Source organism: Cervus canadensis, chromosome 17 (assembly GCF_019320065.1).
Source record: "Cervus canadensis isolate Bull #8, Minnesota chromosome 17, ASM1932006v1, whole genome shotgun sequence".
NCBI classification, from domain to species: domain Eukaryota; kingdom Metazoa; phylum Chordata; class Mammalia; order Artiodactyla; family Cervidae; genus Cervus; species Cervus canadensis.
Genome location: NC_057402.1, coordinates 7,212,116 through 7,223,999, shown reverse-complemented (window position 1 = coordinate 7,223,999; position 11,884 = coordinate 7,212,116). Strand labels below are relative to the sequence as shown.

Genomic DNA, 11,884 nt, shown 5'->3' with positions numbered 1-11,884 from the left:
TTCTTGAGGCCCCACTTGTGGACAGGAAAGGCGGCTCCGTGGGAGTCAGGGAGGGGCATCCAGGAGGGCTCCCTGGAGGAGGTGTGGGGGGTTGGGCTTCAAAGGGGCTAGATTTGGAGAGCAAGTAGTTTGTGTCCGCCCTGCATTGGGCAGTCCCGCCCCGGACCAGGGCTTGTGCAGGTGAAGCTGCTTGGAGTCCAGGCTGGGGGCCAGGCAAGGCAAGGAGGCCCTACCCCGCTGGCAGGAAGGGCCGAACCTCAGCCCTGCCAGATACAGTCCTGGCCCTGGGCCCGTCCGTCCAGGCCCACGGCATAGCGGGAGTTCCAGTCTCGCTCGAAGAGCTGCCGCAGCTGCTCCTGCACGGTGCTCACTCGCGGCGGCGTGCCGGGGGCCCTCTGGCTGACCACCAGGCCCACACCCGAGGTGCTACTGAAGTAATCTTCTGACCAGTTGGACGTGCCTGCGGGTGGCGGATGTGGGAGGCTGGGGCCGGGGCCGCACAGGTCCCTCTGCTGCCCCGCCCAGCCCAGTGGCCCCTGTGGCCGCTGAGGAATGCGGCCAGCTCTTCACTGGAGGGGCCCCACCCCTGCCCGCCCGCAAACTCGGGGCTCGGGGAGCTCTGTGCGGGGATTCCCCACCCGCCCTGTGTGGCCGGCTGACCACTGGGCTGGCCTCCTCTGTGGGTCCTGAGCCCTTCCGCATGCAAGCCCCCTGCCTGGGGGTCCACGCTGAGGCGGAGAGCCCAGCCCCCTTCAGGGCCGCGGCCCCCGCCTGAAGGACATGAGCGCCATGCAGGCTGGGGTGGCCGCGCTGGGGGCCCAGGAGGACGCGGGCCGCCGCCTGGCTCACCTATGTAGGCTGCCTTCTCCGTGACCATGAACTTGCTGTGGTTCACCCTGCTGAAGGGGATGTTGGAGTGGTTCCCCACGGGCACGATGAAGACTTTCTTGGGGGGACAGAAAGGGCGTGTCAGGGGGCGGAGAGGCCGCTGCCCCACCCGGCCCAGGGGCGCGTTCTCACCACGTCCAGGGACACGTTGGCCGCGGGGTTGCTGAATGCCTGCAGGGACCGCAGAAAGGGGAACATCCTGGGGTCCGTGTTGAGCCAGCAGCTGACCAGCAGGCGCACGCGCACCCCCCTGCTGAAGGCCGCCACCCGCAGCGCCGTGTCCAGCACTGGCCAGTACCTGGGGGAGGGGCACGGCAGGGTCAGGGTCCTTGGGCCGGCGGGGCCCTGCCGGCCTGCCCCGAGGGGGTCCCCACAGGTGAGAAGACGGCAGCCCAGCCCCCAGCTGGCCCACCTGGCGGGGTGTCTGAAGCGCGTGGTGGGGAAGTACTCCATCACCGAGGCATACAGGAACTCCTGGGCGGCCCCCATGACTGCCAGCAGCGCATCCAGGTCGCGGGTGCGGCCGTGGGGGCAGAGAGCAGGCGGTGATGCCTGTGGGCCAGAGAGGTCCCTGAGAGGCCTGGTTCTGAGCTGCTTGGTTACTGGGCCCGCGACCCCAGCACACACCACCCTCCAGCCTCGGGAACCGGGAGGAAGGCAGGAGGCGCAGCCCACAGGGCCGGGGCCCTGGGCTGGCCTGACCCTGGAGGAAGCTCCCTGGGGGGCTCGGCCGGACCCTCACATCTGGGGATGCGTCCCTGCCTCTGAGGCCAGGTCTCCATTGTAACCGAGCCCTGGGGTAGCTGCCCATACCCCAAGCAGGTTCCTGGCTTGTGGCTGTGGCCGCCCGCCCCCCAGTTCCGTCCCCTCTCCAGTGGAGCGACAACATTGCTGATGCCCTGGTCCTCCCCCAAACCCTTCCTGGTCCTGAGTCAGACCCCAGCCAGCGATGTGCGTGGAGGCTCCAGGGCCATGGGGCGTCCCCTGCCACCCAGGCTGCCTGTCTCCCGTGGATGACGACGGCCACGTCTTCTGCTGGGGTCACCCCAGGACCACAGCCCTGGACATTGCAGATGCCGGGGTCTGCAGGGCAGGGCTGGGGTGGGTGGGGCTTCCTGTGGGTGTGGCCAGTCAGAGAGCAGGGACTCAGAAGGGCCTCCTGGCCTGTCCACCCTTACCGAGAAGTAGGCGGTGGTGGGCACCCCGTCAAAGCGATCCAGGAGCGGCTGGAAGCGGTTGATGTGGGAGGAGAAGTTCCGAGGCCAGGGCTTGGGGAGGACAGCCCTGGGCGCCCCCAGGACCCAGTAGGTCTGGAAGGTCTTCTCCAGGTCCTGGGCCAGGCGGCTGCAGTTGTAGATGACGGCCCCGAGCTCCTTCACCTGTGGGCACCCGGGCCGTGCTGCCGGAGGGGCCCTCTGCGGGGCTGGGCGGACCCCCCACCCCACCCCTGCCCAGGGCTGCCGGGTAGGCGCACGCCCCCCTGGGCGGCCAGTCTGGAAGGGAGCCCAGCGGGTCCCTGCTTTTCTTAGACATTATGTTCCAAGGGCAATACATGTTCATTGCCCAAAAATGATAGAAAGCATCAACGCTCAAAGGAAAACAACTCATTCTCACTGCTAATCGACAGCCGCTGCCAGCCTTTCGACTGATGGCTGAAGCGCTGCTTTTCCTGAAAGGGTTCCTGCTCTGTCCGCAGGGCCCCTTGGACACGGTGACCTGACCATGTTTCCAGGCGGATAAGTGACCTTCTACATCGGGAGTTCAGTGCCTTTGGAGTCCCGTAACCAGTCTCCGGGTGTTTCTACTGCAGGGGCGTTACAGACCTGGCTGCGTCCCCCGGGATGACTGCCCACAAGGGGATGTCAGGGGCGCCAGGGTGGACGAGCTCCGGAGGGCCTCCCCTCCAGGGCGCAGGGACTCACCTGTGTCAGGGACCGCCAGTCCATGTTGGCACTGCCCACGTAGACGTGCTGCCCGTCCACCACCCAGAACTTGGAGTGCAGAACACCACCAGTGAGCCTTCCCATGGGCACGCGTCGCACCTGGGCGCCTGACAAGGGTGCAGGGCGGTGGGCTGAGCCCAGTTCCTTCCTCCTCATGGCAGTCCTCCTCATGGATGGTGTCCTCACCCCCACTTTACAGGTGGGAGGACGGAGGCGTCGGTCGGCCCAGGGACCCCCAGTCGGCCTGGCCCTGTGGGGACTGTCCCTGTGGCCTCTGGCTCCCTGCTGAGCTTCCACCCACAGCTCAGAGCACTGGACGCAGCAGGCCCCAGAGGCCACCCTGTGCTCTGCCCCCTGGGAAACGACACATCTGGCCCCTGGAACCGGCCCCCAGGGAGGCCCACTCGGAGGCGCTTGCGGCCCCAGGCTCCCAGCCTACCCCCAGGCAGCCCCACAGCTCTTGCTGGTTCCCGGGCCCAGGACAGCAGGCACCCACCCACCTCGGGTTTCCAGGACCTGCAGGTCAGTGGAGTTCTTGGCCGGGGTCGGGGTGCTGGTGGCCACAGCCAGGGACACGTTTCTGTCCAGCAGCTGCTGCAGCTTCTGCAGGAGGGCCTCGCCCTGTGGGAGCAGGCCAGGGTAAGAGAGAGATTACCCCATCCCACGAGGAGGGGCCAATGTCTCCCCCCGAGGCGGCCCCAACTGCCCACAGCTCGGCCAGACAGACGGGCAGCCTGCTGGCCTTGCTGTGTGCCTGGCCCAGGCACAGCCCGCAGTCTCCGGGTCAGGGGCGAGGGCCACGCACCGGCTGGGAAGACGAGTCGTTGACCCCGATGTCGGGCCCCGTGAGGGACCAGTAGAAGGAGGCCACATGGACGCTCTCTCGGGCGGCGTCCAGCAGCTGCATCCAGGCCTGGGCCAGGGGCTGGGCAGCCGGGCTGCCTGCTGCAGACCACAGGTCCTGGGGGATGCTCTCCACGAGGACGAGCCTGCAGAGGGGGTGCCGGGTGTGAGCGCAGGAGCGGCCAGCCAGCCTCACGTCACCCACTCAGCAAGCAGGAGGCAGAGCCCAGGTCAAGGGGGCCGGGCCGCAGGCTGGATAGAGCAGGGTGGGCCTGACACCAGGAGTGCCCCAGGGGGCCTGCCTGAGTGGGGGGTTGCTGCCCAGTCCCCACCCCCACCCAAGCCTGGCACGCTCCCCTCGGAGCTGTTGGGTCTGGGCTCCTGTGGGTGTGGAGGCCCTTGGAGTCACCAAGGCTAATCCAGAGGGAGGGGCTCGGTCAGGGGGTGTGCTGGGGGGTTCTGAGGCTCCAGACCCTGCAGGGGCGGGAGGGGCTGGCCCTGTGACCCCACCTCGGGTGGGGGGCCTGCGATGACCGCCTGGTCCAAGTCCCAGGTGACAGCCTGTGTTTGCTGCCAAGAGCATCCCCATCCCGCCCTTACCATCAGGGCCCCCCCTTCCCAGACCACTCCCCCTGCCTCCAGCCCACCCTCCCAGAACCTGCCTCTTCCCAGAGGAGGGGACCAAGGGCAGAGCTTGTCCCTCTGGGGTGACCCAGGCTGGGAAGGCAAGGGGCGCCCGGGGCAGAGCCCACGGCTTGCTCACCGGCAGGAGTCGTTCTGCTGATGCCGCCGCCGGGCCTCCCCGCCTGGAGGATCCCAATCCACACGGGAGCCAAGGCCCCCAGGCCTGGCGGGCCCTTCCTCAAGGCAGCCCCGGCTCCAGGAGGAAGGGGAGGACCCCAGCCCCAGGAGGCAGGTGAGGGTCACAGCGCCCAGGCACAGCAGCAGGACCGTCCCCCGCACCTGCAGCTGGAGGAAGACATCACCCGGGTCCCCGGGGGCCACACTCTCCTGAGCGGGTCCTGGCCGCTCTAGTTGAGACAGACCTCCCCTGGCTGGCCAGGGCAGGCCTGAGGCCATGGCCTAGGGACTGGCCGCATCCCAGGCTCCTCCAGACAGGCGCCAGCAGCCCCTGGGCGGGGAGTCCTGGCCCCTCGTGGCTCCTGCTGCCCCTGCCGCTCTGGCCCAGGGGTCCTGTGCCGCGGCTCAGCCCCTCCCGTGGGCCCCCAGCCTCGCAGTGCTGACTGCCCTGTCCTGCGGGCCTTGGGGCGGTGTGGAGCCAGGCCACGCCGAGGCCACCCGTGTACTCAGCAGAGGCCTCAGCCCCTGGGCGGGGTGACTGGCATCACCCGCAGCTCTGGGCCCGGGCGCGGTGACCCCACGCTCCTGGACAGCTGGGCACCGGGGGGGCCACCTCGTGGGGACCCTGCAGACCTCATTGCTGGTGGGGCCTCACCCTGGCCTGGCCTGACACTGTTGAGTCCGTCACCCACCACTACTGCATGTGCGTATACACGCGTGTCCTGTGTGTGCCTGGGGCACATATGACCTGCTGGTTCCCCTCTCGGCAACCCCCCAGGGCCGTGTGGGCGTCTGAATCTCAGTTCCTCGTTTCAACCACAGCGAGTCTGCCACCATTTCTGCTTTCAGGCTGGGTCCTCTCGAGGGTGGTTCATAAATAGCTGCTTCCCTTCCCGGGCTGGGCCCCCCATCCTGGCCCTATGCTGGCCCCTCCTGGGAGCCGGGCAATGGCCCTGGTCCTGGATGGGGGGCCTGGTACAGAGAGGGGGCTGTTTTTCTGGGGGCCAGGGCCAGGGCCTGAGCTGGGCCCCGTGGTGCTGCCTGGGGGCTGAGGCTGAGTCAGGACCCTCGATGCTGGCGGGCGTCTCCCTCTGTCCCAGAACTCTGCAGCCAGCTGGGGACGGGGGTCTTGTCCCCTCAGAGTGGTCACTCTCACGAGGAGCTGGAAGCCAGGTGGACTGGATCCTGGTTGGAGTTGGTCCCCAGAGCAGACTCAATTGCCACCCCAAGCGGGACGCTCCCCAGCTCTGAGCTGAGGCTGCCTTCCCTGGAGTGCGGGGCGGGGTCCGTGCACAATGATGTGGTCCTCCCAAACCCGCTCCCCCACGCCCACCACCAGCCAACTTCTGAGGCTTCCGTGAGGGGCGGGTGCAGCCCTCCCTCCTGGCCTTGATGGCGAGTGGACACCGCCGCCTGGGGTCTGGGGCTGGGGTCACGCTGCCCGCCTGTGAGCACAGCTCGGCTGGGCCCAGGGGCCCAGGGAGCCAGGCTGTCCCACAGGCCCCGGGCTCTGGGGGTGCCCTCCCGCAGGGCCCCCAGCCCACCTCCATGGGGGAGGGCCAGCCTTGGGAGCTGGGCCTGGGCGGGGGGGCAGTCTGCCTTAAGCAGAACCATCACGGGGTGGTGGGATCCCCGGAGTGAGAGACGGGGCTCAGAACTCAGGGGCCCCTTCAGACAGGAGTCAGGGTCCTCACCTGCACCCTGAAGAGGGGAGCTTGGGGGCCTGCCATCCCCCTCCCTGCCCCAGTGTGGGCTCCCCAGACCCTTCCCTGATGCTCAGGAGAGGCGATCGGGGTGCAGTCCTGCACGGGGCCCAGGGCCGTGTGCCCTGCTACAGCGCCCGGGGGCCCCAAGCTCAGGAGAAGGTGGGTATGCCCTGCCCCCGCAGCCCCATCCAGGGGGCGCCCAGCTGAGGCGCCTGCCAGGCCACCTACCCCCTTGTGAACTACAAGGGCTTGGGGAGGCTCGCCATCCAGGGGGTTCTAGGCAGCTTGACCCTGAGGACCCCGTGTGTCCAGGGGTAGGACTGGCTGTTGGGAGAGGGTGACCCACCAGCGCCGGCATCTCAAGGCTGTGTTGGGCTGGGAGACCCCCGGGGGGCAGCTCCGAGCTCCCCATGCCCTGTGCTGGGCAGGATCAACCCAGGCTGAGCTCGCCAGGAGACCCCAGACCTTGGTGGGCCCAGCTGCACAAACCAGCAGAGGGAGGGATGGTCTGCAGGCCCTGCTGGAGCTTCGTGGCGCTTTGGGCCCAGGCAGCTGGCAGCACCGGTCAGGAGGCAGTGGACAGAAATCCCCCCTTCTCAGGGCCCTCAGTCTAGCCCTCCCATCTGGCCTCGCTGGCTCTTACCTCTGAGGGTCCCGCCTTGGCGTTCATCTTGGCTTTGCCACAGACGCAGGCCCTCAGCTTGCAGGCCATTACTGCGATTACCTCCCACCTGCCTCCTCTCTGCAGCTTGCTGCTTCCCCTTCTGGCCACTTCCTCTTCGTCCTGCATACCTCCCTCTGTACCCTTGACAGACATCTGGAGCCGGGTGAGCCAGCTAGAGGGTGGGGCTGAGAACTTTCACTGCCGGAGAAAATCCCTCCCCACCTCCCACCCCCAAGTCACAGGCCTGTGCATCCGAGTTAGGTTTGGTGCAAACCATGTGGCGCTAGTGTTTTGCCTGCTAATGCCAGAGGCTTAAGAGATGTGGGTTCGATCCCCGGGTTGGGAAGATCTCCTGGAGAAGGGAATGGCAACCCACTCCAGGATTCTTGCCTGGAGAATCCTATGGACAGAGGAGTCTGGCAGGCTACAGCCCATGGGTTGCCCAGACTTGGACATGATTGAAGTGACTTGGCATGCACACATGCATCGAGACTCAAAGAACCAGGTCTTGAGCAACATTGTTTATTTCTCCATAGTACTGGCCGCCTAGGGATGGTATTGGCCCTGCAGCCACTGGGAACCAGGTCCCTGCAGCTCTCAGTTCCCAATCCCTAGGCTTAACCGGCAGCCTCATGGCTGCACAGTGACTGCCGGAGCTCAGTCATCACCTCCTGTTCCTAGCAGAACAGGATGTAAGGGCAGACATCCTGGAAGACATCCTGGAAGTCTCACAGGGCACTTCCACTCATGTCTCATGATTCAGAACCTAGTCACACGGCTGCATCTAGCCACAAGGGAGTCTGGGAAATGGAGGCAGCTGGGACCTCCGTCCTGGAGAATGCAGGCCGGCCGCTCCCTGGGCTGTCTGAAAAGGCAGGCTGGCTGTAGTTTGCTCGGCCTGGGTTCCCAGCACGGCTGTCTGCCTCCTTTGCCCCACCCCCTCTCCCGTCTGCCTGGGACTCTCTGAGGACAGGACCCTTTCCCACTCCTTCATTCAAAGTCCTCTTTGGACTGGGTGGGTGCCCAGGCCCTGCTTCTAAGACCCCAGCAGGATGGGGCTGCAGGGGCCCTGTCCAGGGTGCTGACCTTTGGGTGACCAGGGAGAGGGTATCGGTTCCCGGGCAGACTCCTGGGGCTGGTGTGAGTGGGCTGAGAGGTGAAAGGGGAAGATGCCGCTGGCTGCCCCCAGGCCCCTGCGCTTTCTTCCAGAAACCCTGTCCCAGTTCAGCCTGGGGGTCTGCCCTCCTCTCCAGACCACAGCCGAGGTGGCCTCTGCTCCCGGGTAGGGTCACTGGACACCTGAGTCTACTGACCCATTTCCCTTCAGTAACATCTTCACTTTCCAAGACCATGCTGGGTATTTTCAGAAGCATTTCCCACCGTGCTCTGTGGCTTTTGCATCTGGAGACACAGTGGTATCAAGTGTGGCTGCAGCTCGCAGGCCCCTGACGACGAAGCGTGCTTGCCGGTCACGGGGTCTCCTCCTCTGTGAAGCCCTGTTTGTATTTTTGCTGTTTTTAATGAAGATTTGTTGACGTTGTCTCATAGTTTTGAAGGGCTTGCCGTATCTTCTGAGTCATCAGTCTTACAAGTGTAGCAGCATCTCCTCTTCTCTGCTGCTTCATTAGACTTTTTCTCTGCAGAAAGTCTCAGACACGGACACTGGGGGGAGAGCGTAACGAGCAGCCACGACTCCACAACTGCCGACATGCACCGCCTCTGCGTCAGGAAGGAATTTTCATTTTATTTGCTCATTTATTTTATTCTTTATTTGAGGCTGTGCCGGGTCTTTCTCCAGCCGCAGCAAGTGAGGCTCCTCCCTCGTTGCAGTGCGCGGCTTCTCGTCGTGGTGGCCTCTCTTACTGGGAGCAGGGCCTGTGAGGTGCGCGGGCTTCGGTAGCTGCAGCTCCCGGGCTCTGGAGCACAGTCTCGGGAGTCGTGGCACCCGGGCTGAGTTGCTCCATGGCATGTGGGAGCCTCCCATGGGCCAAACCCATGTCTCCTGCATTGGCAGGCAGATTCTTTACCACTGAGCCAGCAGGGAAGCCCCCAGGAAGGAATTTTAAATTAAAGAGGAATTATACAACACAGGGACTATAGCCAAAATTTTATGAACACAACAAGTGGATTATAACCATTAAATGTTGTGAATCACTATATTATTCACCTGCAACTTATATAATGAAGTGAAAGTCGTTCAGTTGTGTCCGACTCTTTGCAACCTCATGGACTATACAGTCCATGGAATTCTCCAGGCCAGAATACTGGAGTGGGTAGCCTTTCCCTTCTCCAGGGGATCTTCCCCACCCAGGGATCAAACCCAGGTCTCCCCCACATTGCAGGCGGATTCTTTACCAGCTGAGCTATCAGGGAAGCCCATAACTTATATAATATTGTGTTATAAATCAACTATACTTCAATAAAGATAAATAAATGAACAGAGGACATGGGGAACATTTCACTTCTAAATACTTCAGTGTGCCTTTCTAAATAAACAAATTTCCTGCAGGATCGCTCCTAAAAAAATCAACAATTCCTTAATTTTATCAATTTAATGGTTCAGTCTTGTCTTCATCCATCCCGGCTGCTGTAACAGACTGAGGTGCTTGTTCAGTTCTGGGGGCTGAAAGTCCAGTGTCAAGACACTGGCTGATTTGGTGTCTGGTTCTGGCTGCTGCATGGTGGGTGGCTGGACTTCTCACTGTCTTCCTCCTTCCTGGTGGGAGGGGCCAGGGAGCTCCCTGGGTTTCTTCTTGAGGGCACTAATCCCATTCCCAGGGGCTCCAGTCTCAAGACATAATCACCTCTCCAAGGCCCCACTTCCTAATAGCATCACATTGGGGGTTAGGTTTTAAAGATAGGAATTTAGGGGGACGCTAGACATCAGTCTATAGTGATGTTAAAACTTTCACCAACTTTCACTAATTGTCACCAAGTTGTCATTTATAGCTGACTTGCTATTGCATCCAGCTGAGATCCCCACACTGAGTTTGGTTTTTATGTCCCTTAAATCACTTCCTCACCCTCACCCCACCTGAGACAACCTTTCCACTGCCCCCCCTTCCGCTCATGGAGTCTCTGTTCCTCTTGCCCAGGCTCCTGTACCAAGAAGTGAGTCGTAAAGCCTGCTTATGACAGGGATAGAATGAAGGGACAAAATGGGTGATTAAATAGTTACTCCCACTAGGGAAGTGTAAATAGGAAATTTGAGAGACCCCTGTAAGTTAATGATAGCCAAGAAAGCAGGGTTGCTTAACCACAAAACCAAGCAGGCTGGCTTAGCAACAAAACCATTCAGCAGAAGCCTGGGACAGGCCCTCACACAATAAAACACGGTGGCCTGAGGCCCACATCCTGCCAGGGAGCTCAGTCAGTTAATGAGCCCTAGGACGTGCTCTTTCCACCCATGAAAACTGGTAATTTGTGGACCTAGCTTGACCATGTAGGGACAGGAAAACTCCCCTGCTCAACCTGGAGGCAGAGCCAATAATGGAAGCATGACGTCTACTCAAAAAAGATAAAGATGATCTTCTCCCTTCCCCACTCTTCCTTTGATGATAAAACTGCAGCCCAGTAAGTGCTCGGGGCACGGCACTCCTCGCCCTCCTGCTCATCGGCCGCACAAGCGTCCTATTCAATGAGTCACTTCTCACCTACCACTTCCAGTCTCAGGCGGACGGAGCCCTGGCGAGGATGCCGGCGGGAGGTGCTGCGTGATGCCGTCCCCGAGCTCGGCGTCCCCTTGGGGTCCGGCCCCCACTCTGTCAGTGACGCGAAGCCTGGTGGTTATCAGGATCTCCTTCCTTGCCCCTGGTGAGCAGCCTGAGGGTAAGCACTTGGGAGCCCCACAATTCCCCATGCTCCAGCTTGTGTCAGACGGCTTCAGACACTTTGGTCTCCTGAGTTTATCATTCTTCTACATTATTCCTGACAGTCCTCTGTAAGGAAGTTCCTGTTGATTATTCCCAACTCATACGTGACATTACAAGGTCGTCTTTTTTTTCTTTTTTCTTGTATTATTTTCCTCCACTTTTGTCGTTGGTGTTCACTCAGTCATGTCTGACTCTTTGCAACCCCATGTGCGACAGTGCTCCAGGCTTCACCATCTCCCGGAGCTTGCTCAAACTCATGTCCATTGAGTCGGTGATGCCATCCAACCAGATCATCCTCTGTCGTCCCCTTCTCCTCCTGTCTTCAGTCTTTCCCAGCATCAGGGGCTTTTCCAATGAGTCAGCTCTTCACATCAGATGGCCAAAGTATTAGGGGCTTCAGTTTCAGCATCAGTCCTTCCAATGAACACCCAGGACTGATCTCCTTTAGGATGGACTGGTTGGATCTCCTTGCCGTCCAAGGGACTCTCAAGAGTCTTCTCCAACACCACAGTTCTAAGGAATCAGTTCTTCATCACTCAGCCTTTTTTATTGTCCAGCTCTCACATCCATACATGACTACTGGAAAAAACCATAGCTATTCGGACCTTTGTCAGCAAAGTAATGTCTCTGTTTTTTAATACATTGCCTAGGTTTGTCATAGATTTTCTTCCAAGGGGCAAACATCTTTTAATGTTATGGCTGCAGTCACCTTTCAATTGAAGTGTGGTTGACTTGCAATGTTACATTAATTTTAGGTGTATGACATAGTGATTCAATAAGTTTATAGATTACACTCCATATAAAGTTATTACAATGTAATGTAATTCTCTATGCTGTACATAACATCCCTATAACATTCATTTTATTATATTTTTATTAAAAATATTTATTTGGCTGTGCTGGGTCTTAGTTGCGGCAGGTGAAGTTTTAGTTGCAGCGTACAGGATCTAGGTCTCTAACCAGGGATTCAACCTGGGCCCCCTGTGTTGCGAGCGCTGAGTCTTAACTACTGGACCACCAGAAAGTCTCATAACTTACTCATTTTATACCCAGCAGTTCGAACCTATGCCCCCAGCTCCCTGGGGCAAGGAAAGCATGCCCCAGAGGGCACACAGGAGGTACCCGGCCAGTCACAGGCAGGGAGTGAACTGTGAGGGAGAGCCGTGA

The 11,884-nt window shown here is 60.9% G+C and overlaps 1 protein-coding gene across 2 annotated transcripts; it reads right to left on the bottom strand.

Annotated features, from left to right (window-relative positions):
• On the bottom strand, positions 1-6,982 carry PLD4 (phospholipase D family member 4). 2 transcript variants are annotated; one of them, XM_043489917.1, is made up of 10 exons: positions 6,825-6,982; positions 4,438-4,643; positions 3,637-3,820; positions 3,332-3,452; positions 2,811-3,022; positions 2,067-2,267; positions 1,301-1,440; positions 1,021-1,186; positions 850-946; positions 1-460 (listed from the first exon to the last, which is right to left on the bottom strand). In XM_043489917.1, exons 1-10 carry the CDS (start codon positions 6,969-6,971, stop codon positions 258-260), a joined length of 1,677 nt encoding a protein of 558 aa, XP_043345852.1. In that variant the 5' UTR covers positions 6,972-6,982; the 3' UTR covers positions 1-257. The 2 variants fall into 2 exon arrangements, with proteins under 2 accessions (XP_043345852.1, XP_043345853.1); XM_043489918.1 differs by having other exon boundaries at positions 2,811-2,938.
• Positions 6,983-11,884: the final 4,902 nt, after the last annotated feature.

Bases quoted from the DNA above. Each gene is read 5' to 3' on its own strand.
- PLD4 (XM_043489917.1), bottom strand. From the start codon at position 6,971: ATGCAGGACGAAGAGGAAGTGGCCAGAAGGGGAAGCAGCAAGCTGCAG. The intron at 4,644-6,824 runs GTAAGAGCCAGC...GTCTTCCTCCAG, and splicing joins CCAAGGCGGGACCCTCAGAG to CTGCAGGTGCGGGGGACGGT. The intron at 3,023-3,331 runs GTGGGTGGGTGC...CCACCTGTAAAG, and splicing joins GCAGGTCCTGGAAACCCGAG to TGGGGGTGAGGACACCATCC.